The 27326-nt window shown below is 49.3% G+C and overlaps 1 protein-coding gene across 3 annotated transcripts; it reads left to right on the top strand.

Annotated features, from left to right (window-relative positions):
- The first annotated feature begins 44 nt into the window (after positions 1–44).
- On the top strand, positions 45–23725 carry LOC144206394 (leucine-rich repeat and fibronectin type-III domain-containing protein 2). 3 transcript variants are annotated; one of them, XM_077731363.1, is made up of 3 exons: positions 45–1311; positions 18916–20311; positions 20723–23725. In XM_077731363.1, exons 2-3 carry the CDS (start codon positions 18936–18938, stop codon positions 21714–21716), a joined length of 2370 nt encoding a protein of 789 aa, XP_077587489.1. In that variant the 5' UTR covers positions 45–1311; positions 18916–18935; the 3' UTR covers positions 21717–23725. The 3 variants fall into 3 exon arrangements, with proteins under 3 accessions (XP_077587489.1, XP_077587488.1, XP_077587487.1); XM_077731362.1 differs by having other exon boundaries at positions 45–1327; XM_077731361.1 differs by lacking the exon at positions 45–1311 and adding an exon at positions 7298–8128.
- The last annotated feature ends 3601 nt before the right edge of the window (positions 23726–27326 follow it).

Below are 27326 nucleotides of genomic sequence, written 5' to 3'. Positions count from 1 at the left end.
TCATTGTCCTGGGTTTCTAATGGGAGTAAATCTGCCACTGTTACGCTCCATTGCTTGGCCATCTCTTTGGTTTTTAAGACTCGGTGGGTGTGTTCGCAGGGGGTGGTCTTAGAGGGGCATGCTAGGCTGTTTCCATGCAGCCGCACCGGTGAGAAGAACAGCTCGATAAACGAGATCCGATTGCACGGGGAATGAGCAGTTGCTATGGCGACATCCCCGCCATCGGGCGCCGGCCGCATTCAACCCGCGAGATGACGGACGGCGCCTGGACGACCTCCGAATGACGCTCGCAAGCTGCCCGATGTCCGCACGCTAACTGCCAGCAGAGTATTTTCCTTCGTCTATTCCAGCGGATGCATTTCGAGGCGCTTAATCGGGTGCGCTCCTGGCTTCCACGCCTTCCCTCCTTTCAATTCCTTTTCTAGAGACCAGGAGCTAGTAGGAGCTAGAAGGCTAGAAGGATGCGCCAAGCCAGCCCCCTTTCATTGTCACCTTGACTCCGCCTCTCGCGGCCAAAAAGCCCATCAGCCAAAAAGAGCCTTGGCCAAAGCGGGCCAAAGCGGGCCCGGGCGGCGGCCCGCCTTCCGGACGGACCCTAAACGGCCCGCCTCCGCCGAGAAAGCTTTGGTTGCAATGGCCGCGCTGCTTTCCTCCAGACCCGGTCATGGGGTTAGTGTTAGGGGTTAATTATAACATGAGCATGAAATCATTCCATATTTTCTGTTAGCTTCTTTTCATTGCTTTTCCCCCTTGTTGCATGGCTTCCAGATGTGTGTTTTCATATTGAAGCATTTAACCAATCTCATTTCAGCCATTTTTTGTTGCCAGGGTCAGAAATCCGCCTCAAATTCTGCCGGCTCGGCTGCATTAAAAGAAAACCGCTTGCTTTTAACCAATCAGATTTCGAGTTGGCCTTCTCGCTGGCGTAAGCATACGTCATTGCCTTGTTGCATGCGTAGGGATACGTCATCGCTCTCACCAACTATGATTGGCACGACTGGACGAGCCAGAGCTAGCCAGCTGCACGTGTAGCAAGCTGCACATGCAAATATATTGTTGTGTTGATCTAACAGTGTTTTAGTCAACCCGCAGTGGCTGAAGGAGGAGAAGAAATGGATTTGTTTGCACATTTACTGTCAAAGCCATTTTCAAGACGGACTCTTCAAGGAAACAAAAGTTGGACATCATCGAGAAGGCTCGGACAATTCCAAAGTAAGCCAGCGGGAACAAACATTTTCAGCACCAAATGGAATAAAAATGGATGCCAGGAATGCGACAGGAAAGAAGGAAGAAAGGAGGATGCATAAAAAGGTACAAAAGATTTGGGGTGAGTAAAATATGGCTATATTCCTAAATCAAATTTCAATTGTATGAAATTCCCGGGAAAAGTCGTTCTCCGGGCCAGTCCGGTGTTTGTATTTAAGTTCCAGTGTTTGTAGTAATGCTGCTAGGAAGTGGATTTACCCAATTTTAGTGCATTGTTTGCCGGTTGGCCATTGACGTCCATCGCTGTCTTTTCCCGGGGAAATCCACACCCCTGCTTGTAATATCTGAAAAGTTCCAGTATTTGTATTTAGTGACTAAATGCTGCTGGGAAGTGGATTTTACCCTATTTTTGTGCAATTTTTGCCGTTTTGCCATTGACGTTCATCGCCGTCTTTTACCGGAAACATCATACTAAGAGTCAGCAGAGTTGTGAAAAAGGTGTGCAATTGGATGCAGGGTACATTGCCTGTCCTGTCTTTTTTGTTTGGTGGACTTTTCTTAGTTAGGGCCAGGGGTCTGCAAAGCGGTCCCATTGGGGCGCCGCGGGTGCAGCGTTTTTGTTTGGAACGATCCGACACAAATAGTTTGACCAATGAGGTTTCTACTGAAACAGGAAGCACCCGACTCTTAATCCTAAGATACCAGAATGATGGAAAGCTTTCCTCTTATAGATTTGAAAGAAAAGCCGCACCCAGCGCGGCCCTTTTTCTGGAATAGTTTGGAGAGCCCCGAGTGAGGCACCCAACTCGGTCGGCTTGGCTCGGCTCGGCCAGCGCAATCTAGTCGTTGCGCCAGTCAAGCAGTCTTTGATGACAGAAAGAGCGCACCGACGGGCCGAGACACGGAAGACGCATTTGAAGACATCCGGGGCTCTTATAATGTGCTGTTTCCATAGCGACTAGAATTTCCAGAAGCTGAATTTCGGAGAAACTACTGGAGGCGGGAGGAGGATGGCACTGCTAAATACGCTTCTCCTGGCTAATGTTTGTACCATAGAATTTTTGGAGGGCGTACGCTCGGGCCACTCGGGCCACTCGGGCCACTCGGGCCACTCGGGCCACTCGGGCCACTCGGGCGTCTCTCCGCCTTTGCCGACATATTCCTCCGACCGAGTATCATCTGGAAAAAAATGGGCGTTCTGAACCCGCTGCCGAAATGGACTCCGGCTGTCAAGTCTTGTTAGGATCAGGGTGTGTGTGTGTGTACTTTTCGCCTCTTCTGTCCCTCCGGGCTTCCCTTCCTCTTGGAACCAGTTGCGTGTAGTTTGATAATCAGCCATCGTGTGTTTGTTTGTCATTGTCGGATGGTCGACCTATTTTGAATCCTGCCAAGTTTGTCGTCACCCCGTGACCTTTCTCTACGTTGGGTTTGATTTTGTTATTTGAAGATGATTGAATGCTCGTTATGCAGGTATAGGAACTTGTTATTTTTGTGATAGCGTTCCCACGTATTATTAGAGGTTTGGTGAGAGCACTCCATTCCGCGTCCTCGTCCCCGTGATTGCCTCCCCGCGTTTGGGTCCCACACGACGTCCCACGCTCGACGCCACACTTGCGAAACACCGGCTTCTTTGCTCAGCCTCTTCCCAAGTAAACAAACAACCGGGCGCTTGCTCACTCGCTCGCCCGCCTGCCCGCCCGCCCGCACCCCACATCGTGAAATTGGAGAGCTTTAATAAATGGAGGAGCCCCCACCCAGGCCCCCGCTTGCCTTGCAACAGGTAAGTGTGACTGCACGCATTAAATTGGATTCTGAAATTGGATTGGATGCCCGCAGGCAGGCGGTGGCAAGTGGCCTTTTTCCCTGGAAGGAAGGATGAGATTCATTTTGGAATTGAGTGAGTCCTAATCACATGCTTGTTCGCTCTCCTCAGACCGCCGTTTTCACAGTCCACACGCTCGGAGAGAGAAGTACCATCGAGATGAGCAAACGGGCCGCCCTTTTCTGGCGGGGAAACCCAAGAAGCCAAGAAATAAATGAAGAGATTGAGGAAGTGGAAACTCGGTAGCAAACCAGATGCGCCGCCCTCCCTCCCTCCCTCCCTCCCTCGCTCATTTGCTCTTTGTAGATTTTCGCAAGGTTGGCCCGGCGGCGGGGCCGTCAAATAGTCCGTCCCGGGCGGGAGCGTGGGATGGATGACGGCGTGCAATTTCCCGCAACCCGATTACTGGGCAGCCAAACGAGCTGGCTCCGGGCCATTTGCCGCCAATTACAGCCCACGACACGTAGCGTGTCGTCCGCAACACTTTTGGCACACCAGGGACGGGTGCCGATGAACGAACATGGCTCTCGGACGGCGACGCGTTGCCCCGACGGGCCCCGACGGGCCCCGACGGGCCCCGGAACGTTTTGCTTAGTGAATCCATTAAGTTTAATGGTCATATGATGAATGAATTGACTATGGCATCTGCTCAATGGGATCTCATATCTATTGCCCCGACCTTTGCAACGTTCACGTGGTGGATCTTAGTGTTCCGGGCCCCCGTCTCTGCCAGTGGACGAAGCAGCCGGAGGTGGCCGCAGCCGGAGGTGGCCGCAGTCCGCCAGCGGCCACGCGCCTCATTTATCGGCCGGGACTCCATGAAAGATGGTCCGGTCCGCTCACTGATGCTTTTCACATGTCCAAAGGAGAAGCGTCCCTCGACACGCCGGGGGCAATGGAGCATCCTCGGGGGTCCGGCCACGCCTGCCAAGTCCCGGTGACGCCGCACCACATGTGGCTCGTTCCGTGGACGAAAGGCTCGAAACGTAACAAAAGCCTAACCCCAGATATCCTACCGAGGGAGCGTCGACGACAATGTCCCCGCCCCCAAGGGTGCTCGTGGACGCGAGCGCTTCTCGTAACAAATCTATCAGCCGAAGAGTAGCCCCCGCAGTCACGATTGCACATCATCAAAAGGACATTGTTCACCTTTTATTTCTATTTTTAAAGTGAGCACAACTCCAACCCTTCAGTGGAAGAAGCGTCTTGCCGTTTAATTGGGGCACGGAAGAAAGCCTCACCTTTCTTGAAAGCCCAGGCAGGTGATTTGCATATTGCTCTTAACTAACACCTAGCATATCTCAATGTTTTCTTCCGGGAAGAAGAGCCACTGACAATCCCGGCTGCATCAAAGAAGCTGAGGTTTGCCTACAGGAAGCCACCCGCGCCTCGGGACGAGGCTGCGGCAGCGGCAGCAGGCGGGTGGCCTCTGATCTTCCGTCTCTGACGGAGAGCTCGGCACAATCGGCGCTAACGAGCGCGCTCCTTGGGAGGCCCCGGAGAAAAGTCTTCCCTCTCCCGACGTCCCCCTCCGACGGCCCTCCTCGCTTCTCGGTCCTGAAACGCGGCTCGGCGGGACCCGGAAGTCATTGGTATGCGGGTGGCACGTCGCCGCCGAGAGGAGAGGAAGTGTTGCCCAGCAAAGCCTCGCTCATTCACATCCCGGCGCGTGCGGCACCTGCGCGGCCATCGGGAACCCGACCGACCGAGAGGAATAGTACGTAGGTGAAGCCCTAACGCAAAAAAAGGGAAAAATCTCGCGGTGACAAGCGTAGGAGGGGATGTTACTGCAGATCTCATACTATACTAGAGCTTAGTACAATGTTAGTGTGACAGCATTTGGGAAATGTCAACCTCGGAGAGTACGTACATCCTGCAGTCCTAATAGTTTGCAAGTTTCTTTGACCGGTCGCTGATGCACTCAAACGTGAAGGAGGAAAACAAAGATTGAGTGAGCGCCACGTGACATCACCGTAGCAATAAGGCCCTCAGTGTGGCTTTGGTCGGGCTTTGTGTGGCATGACACACTCGGCACTCGTGGCATGGCACGACCGGCCCTCCTCGGCGCTTCCTACCGCCAACAACGCAATTGGCTAACGCGAGGAGCATAGCCAAGTTGACGTTGACCATTGACAGAAAATCTCACTTTCCAATTGGATTCCTGCCCTCGGTGGCCAAGTCTGGCCACAATAATAGATTATGAGACGGCTTCCAGCATGTTAATGTCCTTGAATAATTCAGCTTTGGTAGAAACAGGGAGAATAACAAATGCAAGGTCTGCCGACACCCGCCTTTCGGACAAAGGTCCGTCCGTCGGTGTTATAAACGGCCGGCACGGGCGTTTCAGCGGGAGGGCCGGCGCGCATCTGCCTTTCCGTCCAAGTCTGTATTTCTCTGATGGTGAAAATGTAAATCCTTTTGAGGAACATGACAGAACATAAGCCGGCGACTAACATCGGGCACTTGTTTTGACTGGGCAAATTCGACTGACCGACCGCCGCAGTAGCCGTCCTTTACGCCGCCAGCGATTCCCCGGTTCCCGAAGGTGCTCACTCCGCTGTTTGGGGTGCACTAATGGTAAAAAATGAGCTCACTGGAGTATTATTTGACGCTTTTCTCCCACGTAGGAATTAGAATTAATTCCACGCCCAGGGGCCCCGGCGGAAGACAAATGGCTTTTCTTCCCTAATACGTGCTGCGCTAAGCTTTGCCAAGGAATTCACGTTATGCAAAGAGCTGCCGACTGCCCGATATTTATCCCGGCGCAAGGAACGCGCTTTGATTTGGTTTTCTTCCGATCAAATGTGATTCATTCGGCAAGAAGTACAGCGGGCCCCACGCAGAAACTGTTTGCACGTATGACTGTATGCCGTAGGTGAGGAGGTGATCAAGCCAACCCCAACTTGTCAAAGATGCTAGTGTGGAAAATTCTGGAATACGTAACTGGAATGACATGCGCCGTGCAATTCCATTTCTGAACTTTCCAACTCATTTGACAGAAATGACTTGTTTTGTAATCACAATTGATCATTTGGAGTACTGCCTTTGAAAATGGTCTTTTAGAACGTCACCTTTGATTTCCATTTGGGGTTAGGCTTAGGCCAGCGAGCAACATCATTTCATCTGATTTGATTTGATAGAGCAAGCACCATTTAGCCCTTTTAGCTCAGTGGAGCAATACGTAGCTAGCCACGCAAGCATCCGACGTTACAAGGGAAAACAATCAGAGCGTCCTTTCACCTACATTGTCCATCTCCTGAATATTTCATTCCTTGATTTCAGTTAGGTGCTGGCGTGCTGAATCATGAATGCCATTTTGCCATCTGTTAAATGCACGTGTTGTCGTTGAAAGTGACATTTTAGGAGGAGTTAAAAAAGAACAAAAAACATTCTCCAAAGCATTCAATTCAATTGAATTGAATAATTGTTGGCGCGCAAACACCCTGGCGGTCCGCATAGCAATGACTTTAGTGTCGCTCGGTCCTTTTCTCAGCCTTTTGACCATGAAATGGTTGAAAGGAATATATTCATGGCTCCCAGATGATTAGAAACGCTCTGCGTTAGGCATCACCTCATTGATTTTGCTCGTAAAATCATTCCCCGGCCAAACATCGAGTAGTCTGTCCTTTTGCTTTCCGGAGTTGTCGCACTCCCGGGACTAAAGGGCCTTCTTTCGGGTGATGTTTAAAAGATACATTCCCATTTGTGTCATATTCCAAAGATATTCCCCTCCACAATGCAGGATACTTGAGGCTTACCGAAGCACAGTGCCTGCCACTATCTGATCATTGCGTCTGGGCAGAGTCTTCACAGGGAGGGAGGTGTGGAAAAACGGTACTCTGTGGCCCCCGGTTGTTTGTAGTATCAACAACTGAGCTGTGTTCCGGCAGTTGTAAAAGCTGTCCCAAGAGCAATCGTTTGGGCCTTTTGCCGGGAAAGCGCACCTTGTGGAGAAGTAATACCAATTTCGTCATATGCAGCCTGCCGGGTGCGATGACAATTGGGCTTTTGTCGAGTCAATGATGATGACAAAGCCTATGTCCGATCTGATAGTGACAAGCCACAGGTGAACTCCGCGGTCTCGCTCGGCCACAGCAACAAATTCAGCAAAAATCAGACAAAAAGCAATCAGATGCATGAAGGGAATTGAAATGATTTGACATACAGGCGCGGCACCAGACGCAATTGGACTCTTTAGTCGAGGTAAGAGTAAGAGCAAGAGCCCGCCCCTTCCTGCTGCATATTTCAACGAGAGCCCTATCCCGACGTCGCAAAGCCGACATTGTTTTGTTGAACAGGCTCACCACACTACGACAAACAGATCGGCTACTTTGTTCCTGTGAACGCTAAATGCCGCTAAGAAGAGACTAATCCACAGTCGCTCCTTAATCTCCCCCGCGCGCGCAAAGAGACGCGCACACGCCCTGCAAAGCACGCAGAGCGAGCGAGCGAGTGAGCGAGCAAGCCAGCGAGTGTGCAACCCAACTGCGTCTTTTTACGCCGAGCCATTTGACGGAGGGAGCGCCGCATATGTATATTGACGTACCCCCTCTCCGAATTGGCCTAATGACGTGTCGGCGTGCTCAGTGTGCCACTTCTCGGAAATGCCTTTACACGGACGACAACATTTGAAGGATCGCACAGGTTGATTTTGGCCCAACATTCGGGAGGAGGGAGACATTGTGCTTGCAGTAGACCGTCCCCAAATGGATCTCTATGCGTATAGTATTGACGCAACTTCACAGGAAGACTGTCAATAGCTTGGATATATTATTCGGAAGGAGAGCCGCCGACACATTCGACTGGTCCTTCCCCTCCCCACTCCGAGGGAACACCTCAAATGCGACGCGACGCGACGCTCTTCGTCGCAGTTTGCTTGCCAGTGACATTTTTTTCCTGCTCCGGGACGGAGCTCGAAGCAGGACGACAAGATGCCGTTGCCGCTGCTGCAGCTGATGTTGCACGAGCAGCTGCCGCTTATTCGCTCGGGATCTCGCCTTGGGAGTAGATGGACGAAGGGAGCGGCCGGAGCCCACAAGCAGGGCAAGCAAGGCAAGCAAGGCCAGCCATTCCGTGGACCGGCATAATCGTCCTCCCAAGGTAAAAAAAAAAGATGTGGCTTTCGCTTCGCTGTACGTGTGTGTGTGTGTGTGTGTGTGTGTGCACGGGTGATACGGTGTGTTTGGAACGTCGCATCGGGCATAGATAGATAGCCTCGCCTTCGTCGCCAATAGACGGGGGGGGGGGGGGTGTTTCCCCCCGACCACCAAAGCCCCCCCCCCCCCCCCACGCCCCCATCCCCCGAGTCGCTTGGCTCCGAGATAATCACAGGTAAACCGATTGCAAAGGGGATCAGTTCGGCAGCGGGGGTTGTTCGACTTTCGGAGGGTGTTTCAATCAGAGGGTTTGTTTGTTTGTTTTCACCCTCGCTGCGTTTTAAATGCGGTGCTGCGCTTCTCCATACTAATTTCGGCTGCGCTGGGTAAGGCTGTCTCCGAAGTGTGCGCGTGCACGCGGAGTGGGAAGAAATAGGAGAGGAGAGGAGAGGAGAGCGGGAGGGAGGGAGGGAGGGAGGGAGGGGGCCAGGGAGGGAGCTTTGGAGCTCAATCACTTTTTAATACCCGTGTGATTATTGGGGCTTTGTCGCACTCTATAACCCAACGCCGCCGCCAGCGTGGGCTGCTTTGAAAAGTTGAAGAAGAGGTATGGTCTACAAAGTGTTTGGCTGTATGGGGAAGTCTCTTTGTCAGACCGAAAGGCGGCAACATTTGGACTGCACATTTAACCTGCCTGCATCAAAAAATGCAAACAGACCCGCAGCAGCAGCAGCAGCAGCAGCAGCTTCGTAAAGCTGGCTGGCTTCTCCCGCTAGTGAACAGGGGGGCCCCCAAGGTCGGAAACAAAGATGCATGGGCTCCAGAGATATCCAATGAAGAGCTCGCTCCCCCGCTCGCTCGTCCGTCATGCCACTGCGCAGTGATAAGATTCCAGCTCTGCCGGGGATGTCACGGTCGTGAATGAGCTGTCATATAAAGAGAAAAGCTTATCTTGGCAGAGCCCCGGACAAAGGGGAGAATCATTGGGCAAAAACCCACAAATACAAGACCTTGTTGTCTTTGCCGTAGAGTAGTCACAGTGATCACGGTGTGATCAAATGCTCTCTTTAATGACACCGTGCTGCTTCTTATTTCAGCTTTGGGACAGTGGGCGCATTTACTTCTTGCAGGAACCCGCTCATTGGGGTGGAAAGGGAAGATTAGAACGGCCACGTCCATTGTAAAGCGCACCGCGCCATCCTCCCGCGCCAGCCGCCCACGCGGCCCGTTCATCCTCCGGCACCCGCCTTTGCTTGACAACTGTCATCCGTTACCCCTTTACCAGCATACCCACAAGTGAAACGTGCAGTCGACGGCGGCGACTCGCGTGCGAGCTCTCGTCAATCATTTCAACTTTGGCGGACTGGGAAAAGATGGAGCCCAGACCACGGGGAAGCCGTGCTCGGGTTCCAAATGAACAGCCTGTCTCATCTCATTTTGTGAACCGCTTTATCCTCGTTCGGGTCGCGGGTTTGGGGGGGGGGGGGGGGGTCGTTAGATCCAATCCCAGTGGAAATCCACGCAGGCCCGAGGAGAACATGCAAACTCCACACAGTTGGACATGACCCGGATTGGAACCCAAGACCTCCGAGCTGTGTGAGGCCGACGCGCTAACCACCGCCCTGACGACCCTGTCACGCCCTGTCCCTACTGGTTAATGAAAGCGTCGCTGCTCTCAATCTTTCAAAGCTATTTTATTCTTTCACGGCTTCAAATGTCCACGCTTTTGTATGGAGCGCAAAAGCAAAGCTTTGCGTCACAAAGGCATCGGAAGCAAACGCTTCTCGGCCGGATACCCAGTCTCCTCGTCGGAGATACAGGGTGACGGAGACCTTGGCCCGCGTTCCTTCCCTCCACGGACCTGGTGGAGGGAAGGAACCCTTTTCCCAGGGGAGAATCGCCTCATTACCCTAGTAGTGCTCCTAAGCTTTGGATTTGCAGCCTGTCACTCGCCAAAGCCTCGAATTAGCTTAACTGGGTGAGCCAGGCACGTGACCCCGAGCTCACGTGGACAACCAGCCAATATGGTGAGGCTAAACGGCGCTGTGCCAGGGTGGCGGTTAGGGTTAGGTTCTGCTCGCTTGACCTGCTGCACCAGAAGCTCGGGCTGGCTTCTGAAGTCCACTGCGTGTGTGTACAAGCAAGCAAGAGCCGCTCCAAAATGTCCCACCTGTCTGAGAGCAAGCAGTTTCGTAGAAGAGATGACGTACGTAATCAAGCCAATGGAGCTCAGAGGTGTGACGATGTGATGGTGTGACGTGACGTGAGACGTCGACATTTTTCTGCTCACGCGTGTGAGAAAATCATCCATTAAGCCGTTATCACATTTGCAGCCACCGGCCGGCTCTGTCGGCACATTTGCTCTGTGCTTGGCGTGATCTAAATGGGTGGTGGTCTGGCGAGAAGCACATTCATTAGCCCATCATTAGCAAGGTGCCAACATGTTTGTGTTAGCTAAGCTTGGTGGTCAAAACGTGCGTCAGTGTATCATTAACGGATGGCGATCACTTCCACTGCTCTTCTTGTCTTTGCATTGTCACCAAGTCTAGAATGCCCCTTCTACGCACGACCGCTTGGGGATAGTCCACGCTACTGTCCGTATTTAACCGGACTAGCCGCCACCGGCGCGCCCGTGAGGATATCCAATGAATGGATTGGTCATCTACCCGCAAAGACTGTTTTGCGAGTGTCATTTGACTGCTCCAAACGTCCCTCTGCTAGCCGTCCGTCGCTTGCCATTTCCCGTTTTTGAATCAAGTATTGGCCCTCGCCTTTTATTGCTCGAAAGTGGCGGCCGAGGCCCCTCCCAACTTGACGAATGCCATCTGAAGTCGTTGGATGCATTGAAGTGCTCTTGAAGAAATGGCCTTTCAAAGAAACCACCGAGACCGTGGCTTGCCGAGTTACATTTCTCTTTGGTAGAGGATAATAGCATTCGCATCCCTAGCGACAGAAAAAACAAAAAATACAAGGGGTTGTAATCAATGGTACGCTTCCAGGAGAACAACGACAATGGTGGGTGGTCTCCTGCAATAATTGCCACAGCTCTTCATGTCACACTCGGCACTTACCGGCTGTGGGATGTCACTGCAGGCATAAAAAAGGGGGGGAAAAAGCGAAACCCAAGTTTCTACCCTTGTTCTAGGTAAGGTTGGACAGGTTGACTATTTTGAGGGGCTTCATTTTTTTCGTTGACCTGAATTGATTGTAATGGGCTTGCAAGCGTATCGAATCTTTTCCATTTTATGGTATGTATCTTCCTGATAGCCTACTTGCTTTGTTTGGAACGTTCCAACAAATGCCTTTACTGCCGCCGCCGCTCAACCGAGGGAGGAGCGACCACTTTAATTGCTTCCCAACAGACTAGCGGCCGAGTAAAGAAAGTGGCCTGGTTGCAAGAGAAGCCAGATCTGATTGAGACCTAAACACAATCTGGCCAATTATGCTCTGTGCACCTCCTATATGTGCGTAGCCTCATCTTCACTCACCGTTTCTATAAATGTGCAACGCCGATGGCAATGTGTGATCACACCGCAAGACTGCGGTGGCAAATCTTCTGGCGTTAACCATATCTTTGCTGAATTGGCCGCATTTCAGCCGGTGTGTCATCGCTTAGTCATGTATTTTTAGGAACCGTATTGGATACATACCTGTCAACCTCGAACCATTTGTGATCTTACCAAATTTTGTTTTCGCCCTTACATATATGTATAAATACATGGAAAATCTTACCACTTTACTTTTTTGACAGGAAACGGAAATCACATGGTGAAAGTGTTACAAAACGAAATGTTTATCATGATCTTTTTTTTTTAGCCAATCAGAGGCGCCGGTACATATATCACTTGGCAGACATGCGTTTCCGGGAAGAAACAATGGCGGATGGTGAAAAATGGCTAGAAAGTGCCTTAATTTATTTTTTTTTCTCAAAATCACCGTTTAGCGTACCATTTTCATGTGTACAGCGTACCAATATAAAAATGGGCTTTCAGTTGTACCAATTACGGCGAGAACGTACCAGTTGACAGGTATGTGGATATAGCATCTGACCGAGGGACCGCAAGAAAGTGTGTGTGTGTGTGTGTGTGTGTGTGTGTGTTTGTGTGTTATTCTGTCTGTTAAGAATGTCAAGACAAATCTGGTATTCTCCTCCTGTGATAGCCTTTATGTGGCCGGCCGCTTATGTGTTTAGTGTTGTTTAGGTCTTACATTGTCTTCATTTTTTCTCTTTCTCTCTTACACACCTGTGTCATGGTTAAGCTGGAGACACACAACAGTTCCATCAATAGTCTACATCATTAGAAGAGTTTGAAAAGAAGAACATCTCTGGGGACCAGCTCATCTGACTTGTGTGTGGGTGGCGTGTTTGCCTGACATGTTTTATTAGCCCTTTTGTTAGGAATGATACCGAGTGGCCTGAAGGGACCAACTATCACTCACATTCACACATTGGATACGCCAAAGAAAATATCCTCTCTCGCAAAAGCTCTTTGGAATAGAGGCTTTTGCTTCCAAATGCAACATTACTATCTTTTTTTTATAGATAGCCATTTTGATATGATATTACATAAAGCTGAGCGTGTTGCTTGGCACTTTTGTGCCGCACCTCACGGAGCTTTGATGAGAAAAGTGTCGGGATGCTGAAATCCACGAATGCCTCCCGCAATCTCTATTTTTGAACTTGGCCCAGAACTGTCACCGTGGCAGACGGGTAGAACAGTAGCAAAAGTAGCGGGGATGAAAGATCAGGTGCAATTAAGATTTAGACTCCGACTCATCAAGAATATTTTGCTGCTTCTCCATGTGCTCCTGAGAAAAAAAATAGCTCCCAGCTAAATGAGCTATTTCCATCAGGCCTGTTCTTTTTGATTGTTGTTGTTGTTGTTCTTATTTTTGGTGGGCCTCACAAGATATTGGCGGCAGGGGGGTCGGTCCTTGTCTTATTCTTGCGCCGTTTTACAGACGCTTGGCCCTGCTGTGCTTCTCATGTGAAAGTTAGAACAACTTTGATCCCACAATGCAAAGTGGCATCTGTGTGTGTTTGTGTGTCATTTTTCTGAGCTGCTTTATTCTTTGTGCGGGTCACAAGGGTCCTGGAGCCTCTCCCGGCTAACGACGGGCAGGGTACCTTCGCAAACGCCTGGCAGCCGGTTGAGATTTTTGCGTGTGGGGGATGGAATTCAGGATGTAGGTTCATATTTACTATGTACTTTCTGCCCGTGTGGAAAGGATGAAAACATTTTCAATGGTAAGCCATAGTCACATTTCACCTGACAAAACTAGACAGAAGAAACAATCATTGAAGCGCCCTCAAGACAATAAAAATAAAATGTAAAGCTTTTTCAATATGTATTCCACATTTACTCCTAGACACCCTGATTGGCTAATCTTAATCAGTGGGGCATCATGGACAGCCCAAAATGGGGATGACATACTTGAATGTACCAAACGTTAGCATAAATATATGATCGTAAAGGGCCAAATCAGTTCCCAGTCAATTTGCTTGCAAATGAAACGCGACTTGATTATAATAATGAATTAATAATCAGTCTCGTAGATGTAATAATAATGCCAATGAAAAAATGAAAATGCATTACGCCGCTTGAGTAAGAAGATGGAGCTCACAGAGCGCTTTCCCAGATTGTATTTGGAATTATTGATTGTAATCCCTCCAATTAAGGAGTGCAAATTGACGCATAAAAATATAGTGCGTGGTGAAGGAATCCATGCATTAGAAATGAGCAATGCGGTTATTTGAACACGCGTAATATATTTATTCGTTTGGGTGGGACCAGAATCATCTTATAGATACCCATTAGTCCCATTTTGGCACCCAGCATTTGCGTTTGCCATCCACGAATGACTGGGCCTGAGATCTGGTTCACGGCTGGGATTTTTTTCAAATGATATTTCTTAATTTTTGCCCCGTCCAATCAGTGAATTCCAAACTCGCATCTGGACCCGAGAGCGGCACGGTTGATCGGGCTCGTCGCTAATATGAACCTTGCGTAGTACCTAGCGGTCCTTTTCAATGATTTGATGTCGACAGAGATTTGGAGGTACGCGTGCTTGTGTGCGTGCGTGCTTGTGTGCGTGCGTGCTTGTGTGCGTGCGTGCTTGTGTGCGTGCTTGTGTGCTTGCTTGCCCACTGTTGTTGTATGTCTGACATTGATTCAAACAGGCTTGCGCCTACATGAAAAGATATGCCGGCATTTCTATAGGTGCCATCTATGAAATGGAAGCCTCCAGAGGCCCTTTGGAAAATGAATGAATCATTGGTCTACACCACTCTCATGCAAGAGAAGCCGTGCCAGCACAATTCGGGGACTACATGAGCCGTGACTGACTACCTACGCATCTTTTTTAAGTCAAACGGTGAAGAGGTGTTGCTCGCTATTAGCCGGAGAGACGGGGATTCTTTTTTTTGATTGCTTCTAGGAGATTCAGGCTAGTAAAGCACATCTCATTAGTAGCTCCATATTGGTTTGTTCTTCCGATTCACTTGATTCTCTAAACAGAATCCCCAAATGAGCATAAAAAAAATAAAGAAAGGAAAAAAAAGTCATGCAATCATGCAATAACTTGCTTGCTCGCATTCATTCCTTGCCTCATTTTGGGTGAGAAAATTCTCCATGGTTGTCAGCCCTCTACATCACTATTCTTGTTCTACTGGCATTATTGTGCATCCCCTCACCCCGTGGTGTACACGGGCTCGGCGGTCTGGGCACTTGCTGACATTTATTGAAAAAAATACGGCCTGCCTACTACCGGGGTAGCACATTTCTTGTCAAACTGAGAAAAAGACTGCACATAGCCAGTACCCTTTGTTTCAATGCAAGCGCAAACAAAGCAAGCGACAGACCATTGATACGCAGTCGTATCACATGGACCTAATTAATATACAGCCTTCATGCCGTAGTCTCCAACGATAGCTCATGCAAATGTGGATCCGGTTTTCATTAGCCTCTTTAACACAACCCACTGTGAGATGATGCTAAAAATAGACTTGGCCCGCATTTGTCTTCATCTTTTGGGAGAACTCAAGCGCTCTTTTGACGGAGAGAATGGTGGGGGTGAAGGTACTTTACTTTATCAATATTGCAGCCTTTTTTTTCTAAAGACCATATTTATTCCAATATCATTTGGTGCCAAAATACTGAAGCAAGATCGTCCCCCCGCCTCGTGCTGGGACAGGCTACAGCACCCCCCGCGACCTGAGTGTAATATATGGATGCAATAACAGTGGGCGTAACCATCGCCACCTGATGGGCGTTACGTAAAACAGGAAGGCAAGATGGGGACGATTGGATCAAACCAATGCAATTAGGAAACGTCCTACCAGGAGTACCGGCTACTGTCGGTGGTGGCTATTTCCCGGGCGGGACGGTCTTCGTACGAGGTCCGGGCCAGGTCTTGTTTAGCTTTCTTTCTGTCAGCCGTGCTACTGCGTTTTATTCTCAGCGAGTCCAAATGGCTCTTTGGTGTTTGGCAGCCACTAATGTGGAGGAAGAAAGACGAGGCAAATCCAGAAAGGAATATGTACAGAAATGGAGAGCAATCTAAGATCAAAGAAAAAGGAGCATACAATATGAGGGCAAGTGACACGACTCAACTGACAAATCCCCTCGGGCTAATCGCCCAGATAAGACACACGCTGGTGAAATTCAAAGGCTGGTTGAGTGCTGATTGCTTGAAACAAACAGAGCAAGGCACCAGCAAAGAGCGGGGTGAACATGATTGATCATCCACTCAAAATAAGAAGAAATGTCGTGGAAAGTTGCTGGACAAATGAGCAAGTCAGAATTTGGACACTCCTCCTGCCCTTCAAAATGATGAAAAAGCTCTTTTGTTAGCTCTGGCGCACACACCCAAAGAACCCTTACGAGGCTAATGATGACAATTACCAGGATGGTGCTTTGAAGAGGGTCGTCGTTTCTTTTGCGTCGGGAACTGGGATGAGTGACATGTCCGATCCCCGACCCGTGCTTTCCACCAGCTGAAGCTGCTAAGAAGAATAGCGCGGCGGCCTCTCCCCTCCCCTCCCCTCTCACTTACATTTTACATGCTGGCCTAAAAATAAGTATTGGGAATGCGGTTAAGTGGCTTAGAGAGCCGAGAAGCTTCTCGCTAACGCTCTTACGCTTGTAGTACGGCGCCCGCCATTCCGCCGACATGCAGGCGTTCCAAGCGCTTTGACTCCGCTATACGCTCGTTGCGCTATCGATGGCGCGGCACCGCAGGCTTCGGCTCTTTGCCCCGGGATACTTGGACCAGGTCGCCGGGGCGGAGAATCCAACCCGCAATCTCTGGCTCGGGGAACGACTCCTCTACCAATGACTGGGCGTTTGCGTGGCATTTGGGCCCCGCGGGACTGAGTTTGAGTAAAGTGACGATTGTTCACCTGGGCCACATTGTAGTACTTTGTCAGCATTTTGTTGCAAAGGCGAAGTGATGGATTTTCAGAGGTGTGTCAGCAATTAGTAGCCCGTTATGCCCACTCACACCGGGCTCCTTCCTTCCTTGTTCTATTCCTTATACTGTCTACTTGAACAGTGATGCATCTATCCATTGAAATATATCGAAATCTATCCAGCTTTCCATCCAATTCAGTTTCCCCAAAAGAACACTTTTAATTTTTTTCATTCTTGTTTATTGAAGCAGCACGTTTGAGCTTTCACCTGGAATATAGCGATGATTCGCAACTATGAGAAGGGGCACTTTTGAAATGAACTTGTCAAAAATCTCCCACCCCAAAGCCAATGTAGAATTAGATCGATAGATCAGATACAATTAAAAATAAATAAATAAATAACAAGGTATGCGGTATTAAAAAACAAAAATATATCTTGTTAGGAAAAAGTAGGTAAATCAAATGAATGATTTTTAAAAAAGTGAATACGTGAAAAGAGGAAGACAATATATTCTATTAGGTTTGAGTGATCTGTGGTACTATCTGACATTCCAAAAGCAAGTCTTGATCTTATCATCCAAATGGTCAATCATTTTCCACTTTAAGAAATGAAAGCACCTGGTTGATAATCATTTGTGTGGGTGAGTCTAGTGGGGATTTTTCATTGTCGAACTATTCACAGAGAGAATGGGTGCTTCTTTAACATGGCACTTCAGGTATTCTCATATCATCTTAGTCACAGCCACAATTGGGATATTGTAGTCAATATTTTGTGAGCACTCAAAAACAAATGTGTGTAGTTGTTGACATTTCACTTTGTCCTGAGGCAAGATGAATACCCCCCCCCCTCCCCCCACCCCCGTACTGGCGAGAGTTGAGGCACAGCATGATAAATGACATTGCATGAACGGCCTCACCCTCCGTACCTCATGAAAAATCCTACCTCCAAACTCCAGCGGCTTTCTAACACGGCAGGAGAAATAGCGCACGCCTTGCCAACCCCGGAGAAGCATCGTCTGAATACTGTGTGTGCGCCGTTATGAGGCATCCCCCTATCTTTTTAGGCTTCTAAATGCAACGAAAAAGTGTCAGACCAACAAAAAAAAAAACCCAAAAACCTCTATTACATCCAGTTTTTCAGAAGGAAAATAGCGGAAGTTCTCTCACCCTCTTATCCAAGACTGCCAGGCTGCCTACAACACCATCCCACACACAGCCTGGAGAGCCAATGCAATACGCAGTCATGCATTGGAAAGGAGGAAGAGACGAGGATATACATAGAAGATGGGTGGGGGTACAGGAGGTAAAATGGATCACGGCGTAGAGGAAAGTCGATTGGAGCAGAGGGAGGCTCGGCGGAAGTAGATTGATTGCTGCCGTCCACAGCAATTTCTTTATTCTGCAGATACGTCTGCGCTGCCAGGCTAATCGTGAAAGAAATGTCTATGGCGAGAATGTGATTTGGTGCTGTCAAAACAAAAAAAAAACAACAGCAAAACTTTGGTTTTCTACCGTCTTCCCATGTCATATTTGTGGTTAAAAAAAAAGTCAATCTAGTCCAGCAGTCCCATTTTTTAATTTTTGTATTTATTTATTTTTTAGATACAGTATGCCTTTTCCTCTAATGTACTGTGAGCCTCGATGTGCCTGTTGGTATTTCAGCAGAAGGCCTGACCTTTGCTTTGGCCAACGCAGGTGGTGTTTAAGCCTCGGAAAAGGCCACTAGGAGACGAGCGCCGACCTTAAACACTACGCGTGCTTCTTATTACCTTGTGTGGAGAAGCCCTATTCTGGGAAGGTCATCTTTTCCTTTCAGTCAGACCTACTCCACTATCTAACTGGTATGTAGTCCTTGTTTTTGGCCTTGAAATGTTAGGCCTTAATTCGACGCGTCCTCCTCACTCCTGACACCGGCCGTTCTGGCGTCTTGGCTCACTATATTTAGCAAGTTTTTTTTTTTTTTTTAGGCTTCCTCGAGCTTGCTAGTTGGGAATTGCGTCCACCGACTAATGTAATCCTAGTCTTTCCTTGAGATGCGCCCGACCCGTTGAGGTCTGCCCAACCACTCTACATGACGAGCCACATTGTCACGTGGTGCCAGAAGATGGCCCCTGCCACAAAGTACTAGATGGTTGTTGTCGTCATCAGCGTCGCTGTTGCGAGTACAGCCGCTGAGTAGAATCACCATCAACAACAAAAAGCCTACTTGTCATCACACGGGCAGTTTCTGGGTGTGATGACAAGTAGGCTTTTTGTTGTAGATGACGACGACGACGACGACGGGGCCCATGTCCGATTATTATGAGCAATATGATTGCACATCCTAGAAGAGCTACCCGATTGAACCCTTCCTTTCTTTTTTCCACTGTCCTTTTGCGCAGGTCCCCTTTGATGAACTAACATGGACAAAGTGGTCGCCAGTCTCCTGCTGCTGGGAATCACACTGGCAATGGTCAGCGCCTGCCCTAAATACTGCGTGTGCCAGAACCTGTCCGAATCGCTGGGGACGCTGTGCCCGTCCAAAGGGCTCCTTTTCGTCCCTCCGGACATCGATCGTCACACGGTGGAGCTACGACTGGGTGGCAACTTTATCCTGAAGATCACCGCCCGGGATTTTGCCAACATGAGCGGCCTGGTGGACCTCACCCTGTCCCGCAACACCATAGGCGCAATCCAGCCCTTCTCCTTCGTCGACTTGGAGACCCTGCGATCGCTTCACCTCGACACCAACAGATTGACCGACATAGGGCCGGATGATCTGCGGGGCTTGATCAATCTCCAGCACCTGATCCTCAACAACAATCAGCTGAGTCGCATTGCCAAAACGTCCTTTGATGACCTTTTTTTGACACTGGAAGATCTGGATCTATCCTATAACAACCTACGCAGCGTGCCTTGGGAATCCGTCCGCAAGATGGTCAACCTCCACCAAATGAGTCTGGATCATAATCTTCTGTCCTTCATCGCCGAGGGGACGTTTACAGACCTGGAAAAGCTGGCCCGTTTAGACCTCACCTCCAACCGCCTGCAAAAGCTCCCGCCGGACCCCATTTTTGCACGCTCCCAAAGTAGCGTGGGCATGAGCACGCCGTACGTACCCCCGCTCTCCCTGAGCTTCGGCGGGAACCCCTTGCACTGCAACTGCGAAGTGCTTTGGCTGCGGAGGCTCGAACGAGAGGACGACATGGAGACGTGCGCCTCTCCCGCCAGCGTGAAGGGCCGTTACTTTTGGTCTGTACGCGAGGAAGAATTTGTCTGCGAGCCACCGCTGATTACGCAGCACACAAACAAGTTGCTGGTGCTGGAGGGCCAACCGGCCAGTCTGCGCTGCAAGGCGGTCGGCGATCCCATGCCAACCGTGCACTGGATCGCGCCCGACGAACGGCTGATGGGCAATTCGTCTCGAGCCACGTTGTATGAAAACGGCACCCTTGAGATTACAATCACCACGTCCGGGGATTACGGAACCTTTACGTGCATCGCCGCAAACGCCGCCGGGGAATCCACCGCCTCCGTCGAGCTCTCCATCGTTCAGCTGCCTCACCTGAGCAACGGTACAAACCGCACCACGCAGTCAAAGTCGGGTCTTTCGGACATAACCGGCTCGACCAAGCTGGCCAACGGCGAGCCCAAGACGCTCCCGGAGAAGGCGGTGTCGGTCTCGGAAGTGTCCGCCGCTTCGGCCCGGATTAAGTGGACGGTGGGCAAGACGACTCCAAAAGTCAAAATGTATCAGCTTCAGTACAATTGCTCTGAGGACGAAGTTCTCATTTACAGGTGAGAAAGGAAAGGATGGAGCCATCGGACCATAGGGGAGTGGGTGGGTGGGTGGGTGGGGGGGTGGGGGGCATCAGTGGGGTGTTTGGTTTAAACCCAAAACAGCCTTTGATGGAGAGATAGCCCATAAAATGCGATGACGGAGAAGATTTGACCAAAGGGAAAAAAAGTCGTGACAGGGGGCGTGACCGTTTTCATTCGGAAGATTTCTGATGATTTGAGGGTTTGTACACATTATGATCGACTTGCTCCATTTGTCTGTCGGACCAAATAGCTACAAGCGGAGCGATGATTCTCGTTGGTCAGGGTAGCCCGAAGCAGGTTTTTTGTTTCGGGGATGCTACTTTGATTGATGTCTGCATGGCGTCATGTCCCAAAATGCCTGTCTTTTTTGTCTGTCTCTTGTCCTAGGATGATTCCCATGACTAACAGAGCCTTTGTAGTCACCAATCTGGTTCCCGGCATGCAGTATGATCTGTGCGTATTGGCCATCTGGGATGACAGCGCCACCACCCTCACGGCCACCAACGTGGTCGGTTGCGTGGACTTTGCCACCACAGACGATTACCCCCAATGCCAGTCTCTTCGCGGGGGTTTCTTCGGGGGCACCGTCATCTTGGTCATCGGCGGCATCATCGTCGCCACGCTTTTGGTGTTCATCATCATCCTCATGGTGCGTTATAAGGTGAGCGGCGGCATCCAGACCATAAAGTTACCCACGGTAAGCAACACTTACTCTCAGACCAACGGCGGTATGAACAGGTTCAACGGCGCCCCGCCGCAGGTCAAATCAGCATCGGCCGTGGTGGTTATGCGTGAGGAAATGGTGGAATTTAAATGTGGATCTCTTCAGAGTAGTATATCCTCCTCTTCAACCTCCACCAACTCGCTGGAAAGCCAGACGGGAAGGAGGATTGGCGACTGCTACGGCACGCCAGGAGCCGAGTCCAGCACCCTTCCACGCAGCCATTTCAGGAAGCACAGGCACAGAGGCCAACCCAACCTGGACCACCTTCTGGGCGCCTTTGCCACCATGGAGCTGCGAGGCTTAAGCAGGGACGGTCGGGGAGTCCCCGGGGGCCCCTCGCCCGCTTCCGACACTACCAACACGGGAGCCGTGGTGCCCCTATCCGACCGAGAACCTCTGCTGGGAAGAGCCGAGTCCACCACCGTGCTGGGCCGTCTCTTAGGGCTACCTCAGGATGGGAAACCCAAAAGGAGCCATTCGTTCGACATGGGTCACGTCGGGGCCACGCAGTGCCGTGGCAGCTACCCTCGCAGGATCAGCAACATTTGGACTAAACGCAGTTTGTCAGTTAACGGCACGCTGCTACAGTACGATGACGGCGAGGACGACAAGACGAGTTTGGAGGGCTCCGAGTGGGTGATGGAAAGCACGGTTTGAGATCTATCGGGCCAATTCCAGCGGAGAGGACGAGACCATTGTAAGTGCACTCGATCAGGGGTGGCGAACACGCTGCTCCCGGCCAAAACCGATGCGGCCCTCTGCTTCTTATATTTTGTACGTAGCGCGGCTCCTTGCCTCGCGTCATCGTTCTCTCTTGGAAAAACACTCCATGTCATCAGGGTACATTGCAAACAAATAATAAATTATATTTCCCAAAAATCATTTGTCAGATTGGATTTTTTTTTAATACAAACAAAAATAATAATAATAATAATAAAATGCTGCGCCTGGCCTAAGGTGTGGCTCTTTGACTCACAGTTTGAATTTTTTTGACTCCTTGCGTCTAATTTGTTCGCCACCCCTGAACTAAATGATCAACTCAAGCACAAAAGGGGGATGCGTGCCCCAGTCCATGGCTAAGACAAGTTCAACCGGGTCACTTGTCAGCCAAACCTCAACGCGGACCGTCGGAGTCAGACTGTATATACAAGATTCTTGGATGGCGCCGAAGCGGCCCTCCTCCACCTGGGACACGAGAGCGGGACGAGCAAAGAGGAAAACCAGAGCGCCAATTTCCGAGCGGATTTACTGGTTCTTTATCGTATGAATTGACTGCCAAATGGATTTGCCACAGCTACCGGGAGCGGGCGGGTTGTAGCGGAGTGTGAGCCGCTGCGTGAAATAGGACTGCCGGCCCTTGTTGTCTGTCGAAGGTCGCAATGGGCAGAAACGCCATTTAGGTCCTACTTTCATCAAAGTTTTCTATCATTTATACGATATTTTTTCTTTTTCTAATCGATGCATCGGTTGACAATGGTGTATGTAGCTCGTCGATAATGGTTGCCCAGCAGATGTCCGAAAATGTCAGAAAAAGCTGCCGGAAGCACATCAAATTATACTGGCTCGCCAGGCCGGGAAATGCATTTTTGGGGGTCTTTTGCAATCTGCTCGCTCAATGACAAGGGTCCAAGTAGGACACGTGTCTACTTGTTTGCACACCATTGAAAGAAATGTAGCACAAAACAGGTCAAATCACAACGAGAACCAAGTGATTCTTGTTCACTTTTGTTTGGTTGTATACTCCATTTGTACGATAGTCAGATGAATACTCTAAGGAACATGATTTTTGATGTTTGGCCAGGGAAACCAAATGCAAACTGGCCTGAATAGAGGGTGGCAAAGAAAGGGTTTTTACTTTAGAAATTGTTGGATTCCATTCATCCAAAGACCGTTTCATCATTGGTTCACTTTTATTCTGAGCAGTAAATGACATTTACTTTTTATTATTGACTATTTATCATTTGGCAACTCCCTATGTTGATGCCTTTCTCTCATACATTTTGCTGCATCTGAGCTGATTTGTTTTTCATTGTTTTGATCCCTAGGTGTAGCATTCTGTATATTGGAAAATTTTGTACAAATAACTGAGTGGAATGTAAAATTGGGGAGGCAAATCATGTGGTGGTGTTTTTCCTTTGGTCGCAAGCAAACAGTGAAGGTGCTTTAATGTGGTGTACTAACTTAGTTGTTTCTCGCTGACTCCGTCAAATGGGAATTTCCCACATATGCAAGAAGTCATTTAAAATAGCATTTAAAAAAATCACTGCATTGTTGAAAAAAAAGGTCAAATGACAATTTCGTTCTCTAATTAGCATCGGCGGTGATTGCTAAATTAAAGTCAAGCCCTAAACTACTGTGGATTACAATACCTCTTGCCTCTACTAATGTATAGGTTAAACAAAAGACATGCAACTATAAGATCCCAATAAATAACATCAGTGTTAAGATACATTTGCATTTTGTGAAAAGACAATTTAACTTCCTAGCTCTATTTGTGTTTTCTTGTTCTGTCCCTTTTCACGGGACTAAAAATACAATTCTGTGTGTGATGACCTGACTTAGTCATGACTCTCAGATTTGATGGTTAGAAACAGAAAATCATGTCTTGATGCTTTTTTTCTAAAAAGAATATATATATATATATATATTAAAAAACTTCATACATTTCTGTGAATGTTGTGTTTTTACTGTATCATTGTCCCCTTATTCTTGATTTTCATGTAATATTACAAGATTAAAGGAAAAATAGAAGAAAAAAATACTTAATATGAATAACATTTACTAAGTCATGGTGTGTTGTTGTTTGGTCTCAAAGACTTTTGGTTATATGGCAGAAAACTGCACACCGTGCAATATTATTAGATTTTAATAATATTGAAATAAACTGTTATAGATGTTTTAGATTAAAATAAAACATTGCAGATTTTTACATAAATCAAAACGGAGATTGTTTGAGGTCTGCAGACATCAACTTTTTGCAAAAAGGGTCAGTGTGAACATTTGAATAATTTTTTGGAGGGCTTATTTGATTCCTGTTGATAAAAGTTTTATGAGAATGACTTTATATTGTTAATTTTACTAGAGAAGATTTGCAGATGGTGGTGCGCTTTGAGAATTTTTCAAATAAAAAAGTACTGCCGCTTTAAGAGGTTACCCTTAATCACGTGACCTACGAGTCCAATGGACGACATGCTCTTATCCCAGAATGCCCCGCGAATCACAGTGTGCCCGAACAAGTCGTCACACGTGGACGCCACATTTGAACCTCGTGTCAAGTAAGTTTACTCTTGTAATCGATTAATGTTTTTCTCAGTTTGTCGTATTCCCCCTTACGTTCATTTGACGTATTCCGGTATGGCTATTTGGCGTTAGCATCTTTTGCCGAAGCGAGTTTATTCGTAGCCGTGATTGATGACATGGACCGGATTGTTAATTCGTTCCAAATCTCTGAAAAAACACAGGATATTGGATTTGAATGTTTCATTTCTTCTAATTCGTCATCTATTAACAAAGTAACACAATGACTAGTGGCTTAATATTACTAAAATGTGTTTATTAGTACTAAAATTATACGGATTTTGAAGGAGGGGGGGGGGGGGGGGGGGTAGCTATCGACCCAACCCTTTTGCACGGCAACACGCTCGTTTCATAACATATTTTTTTAAATGAACTTGGAAGATAAGTTTAATCTAACCTTACACTAAACATAATTATATGTTTTTGCATTTTTATACCTTCCTTTTCCCAGCCTGGTTGGCTGTTAGTCCCGCCTCCAAGCTGACTTTCACGACTGGATTGAATTGGATAACTTTATTCATCCCCTATTCTGGAAATTTCGTTGTTGCAGTAGCAAGGGGGTGGGGATGCAGAAATAGGAAAGGCATTTTACACAAATAGATAGTTAACAGTAAGTTAATAAATAAATACATGACTAAATATATAAATAAGTAACCGTGTTGCTGAAATTATATATATATACATGTACATACACATACATGTATAGAAGCACATGCATAAGAATTCAGTAGGTCCTAACCCACAGGCATTTTTTGGTTTAAGAGCCTGACCGCTGATGGGAGGAAGGATCTGTGGCCACCTTGCTTTCTCGTATTTCGAAATTGGTCTTGTATCTAGAGATAATTATTTGCTCAAAATTGTACTCGTATGTCGAGCTACCACTGTATATTGTTAGTTTTAAATTATAAGATATATTTGTATGCCTTGTAATTTTTTCAAAGTAAAAAGTACTGCAGCTATAAATAGTTTGGGAAACACGTTCTCACTTTACATTTTCTTCTGCAGACCACTAATCAATGCCACGTTTGGATGCCAATGCAAGTCGTCTCAAGACGTCGTCTCAAGATGTCGTCTCATGTAAGTTTCTTCTAATTGAATAATGTTTTTATGTTTAGTGTATTCTGGCACTTTTTATTGATGACAACCCTAACCCCGAAACTAGTTTATTTGTAGGCGTGATTGATGACATAACCCGCAATTGGTATTGTAACCCAAAATGCCTCCCATACACTTTGATTTAAAAATATTTCCCGGTAATATGGTCTCTTCCTGCCATCTTGTGGTTGTTTTGACAAAGTTCACCACACAATTATTTTCCCGACCAAAAACCCGGCTATCCTCTTCTATTTGAAAATTACTTCCCAGTAATATGGTCTCTTGCTGCCATCTTGTGGCCGTTTGGAAAAGTGTACCCCGCAATTTTTTTTTCGACCCAAAAACCCTGTGATATTGTCCAGTAATATGGCGCCCCAAAAAGAGGTGACAACCCCCCCACCACCACCACCACCACCACACACACACACACACACACAGTCGGTCATTAAAAGGCTTTCGGTTTATATGTGATAGATGGCACTTTTTTCCCCATTTTGTCATCCAGAGTGGGACGAGTTGTTGTCAGACGAAGAATCTAAAGAGCAGGACGATTCCCGGTAGGCGTACCAGGAGGCAGTCTATCCGTCTGTTTTCCAGGGAAGTTGGAACTGACATCTCCCCCCTCCCCACAGGTCCTTTGCCACTTTGGCCAACAAGGTGAACCGAGGCCTGCCTGTCTTCAACAAGGTATTCACCGGGCGCGCCGAGGTCTTCTGGCAGCAGGTGGTGAAGCTCCACGCCCTGGCCGGCCACCTTCCACCAGAAGGCCAAAGTAGCCGGCGTGACGGCCATCGCCGGCCTGGCCCTGGCACCCTCCACCTTTGGGGCATCGCTCATCGCCACGGCCGGAGGGATCAGATCGGCTTCCGCCAGCATCTCGGACAACGTCATTATCTTCTCCTCCCCCCCGACCGCCTCCCTTCTCCTCCCCCCGACCGCCCCCTTTCTCCTCCCCCCGACCTCCGCCTCTTCCCTCTACACCCCCTCTCCCTCCTCTTCCCCTTCCCCTCCCTCTTCTCCCTCTTCTTCCTCCTTCTTCTCCTCGCGCTCTCTTGCGCCCTCTGTCTCGCGCTCTCTTGCGCCCTCTGTCTTGTGCTCTCTAGCGCCCCTGTCTCGCGCTCTCTAGCGCCCCCTGTCTCGCGCTCTCTAGCGCCCCCTGTCTCGCGCTCTCTAGCGCCCCCTGTCTCGCGCTCTCTAGCGCCCCCTGTCTCGCGCTCTCTAGCGCCCCTGTCTCGCGCTCTCTAGCGCCCCTGTCTCGCGCTCTCTAGCGCCCCTGTCTCGTGCTCTCTAGCGCCCCTGTCTCGCGCTCTCTAGCGCCCCCTGTCTCGCGCTCTCTAGCGCCCCCTGTCTCGCGCTCTCTAGCGCCCCCTGTCTCGCGCTCTCTACCGCCCCCTGTCTCGCGCTCTCTAGCGCCCCCTGTCTCGCGCTCTCTAGCGCCCCCTGTCTCACGCTCTCTAGCGCCCCCTGTCTCGCGCTCTCTAGCGCCCCCTGTCTCGCGCTCTCTAGCGCCCCTGTCTCGCGCTCTCTAGCGCCCCTGTCTCGCGCTCTCTAGCGCCCCCTGTCTCGCGCTCTCTAGCGCCCCCTGTCTCGCGCTCTCTAGCGCCCCCTGTCTCGCGCTCTCTAGCGCCCCCTGTCTCGCGCTCTCTAGCGCCCCCTGTCTCGCGCTCTCTAGCGCCCCCTGTCTCGCGCTCTCTAGCGCCCCTGTCTCGCGCTCTCTAGCGCCCCCTGTCTCGCGCTCTCTAGCGCCCCCTGTCTCGCGCTCTCTAGCGCCCCCTGTCTCGCGCTCTCTAGCGCCCCCTGTCTCGCGCTCTCTAGCGCCCCCTGTCTCGCGCTCTCTAGCGCCCCCTGTCTCGCGCTCTCTAGCGCCCCCTGTCT

This window comes from Stigmatopora nigra, chromosome 13, assembly GCF_051989575.1.
Source record: "Stigmatopora nigra isolate UIUO_SnigA chromosome 13, RoL_Snig_1.1, whole genome shotgun sequence".
In the NCBI taxonomy this organism is placed as follows: domain Eukaryota; kingdom Metazoa; phylum Chordata; class Actinopteri; order Syngnathiformes; family Syngnathidae; genus Stigmatopora; species Stigmatopora nigra.
The sequence above is the reverse complement of the archived record's forward strand: the minus strand, read 5'-3'. Positions and strand labels throughout refer to the sequence as shown.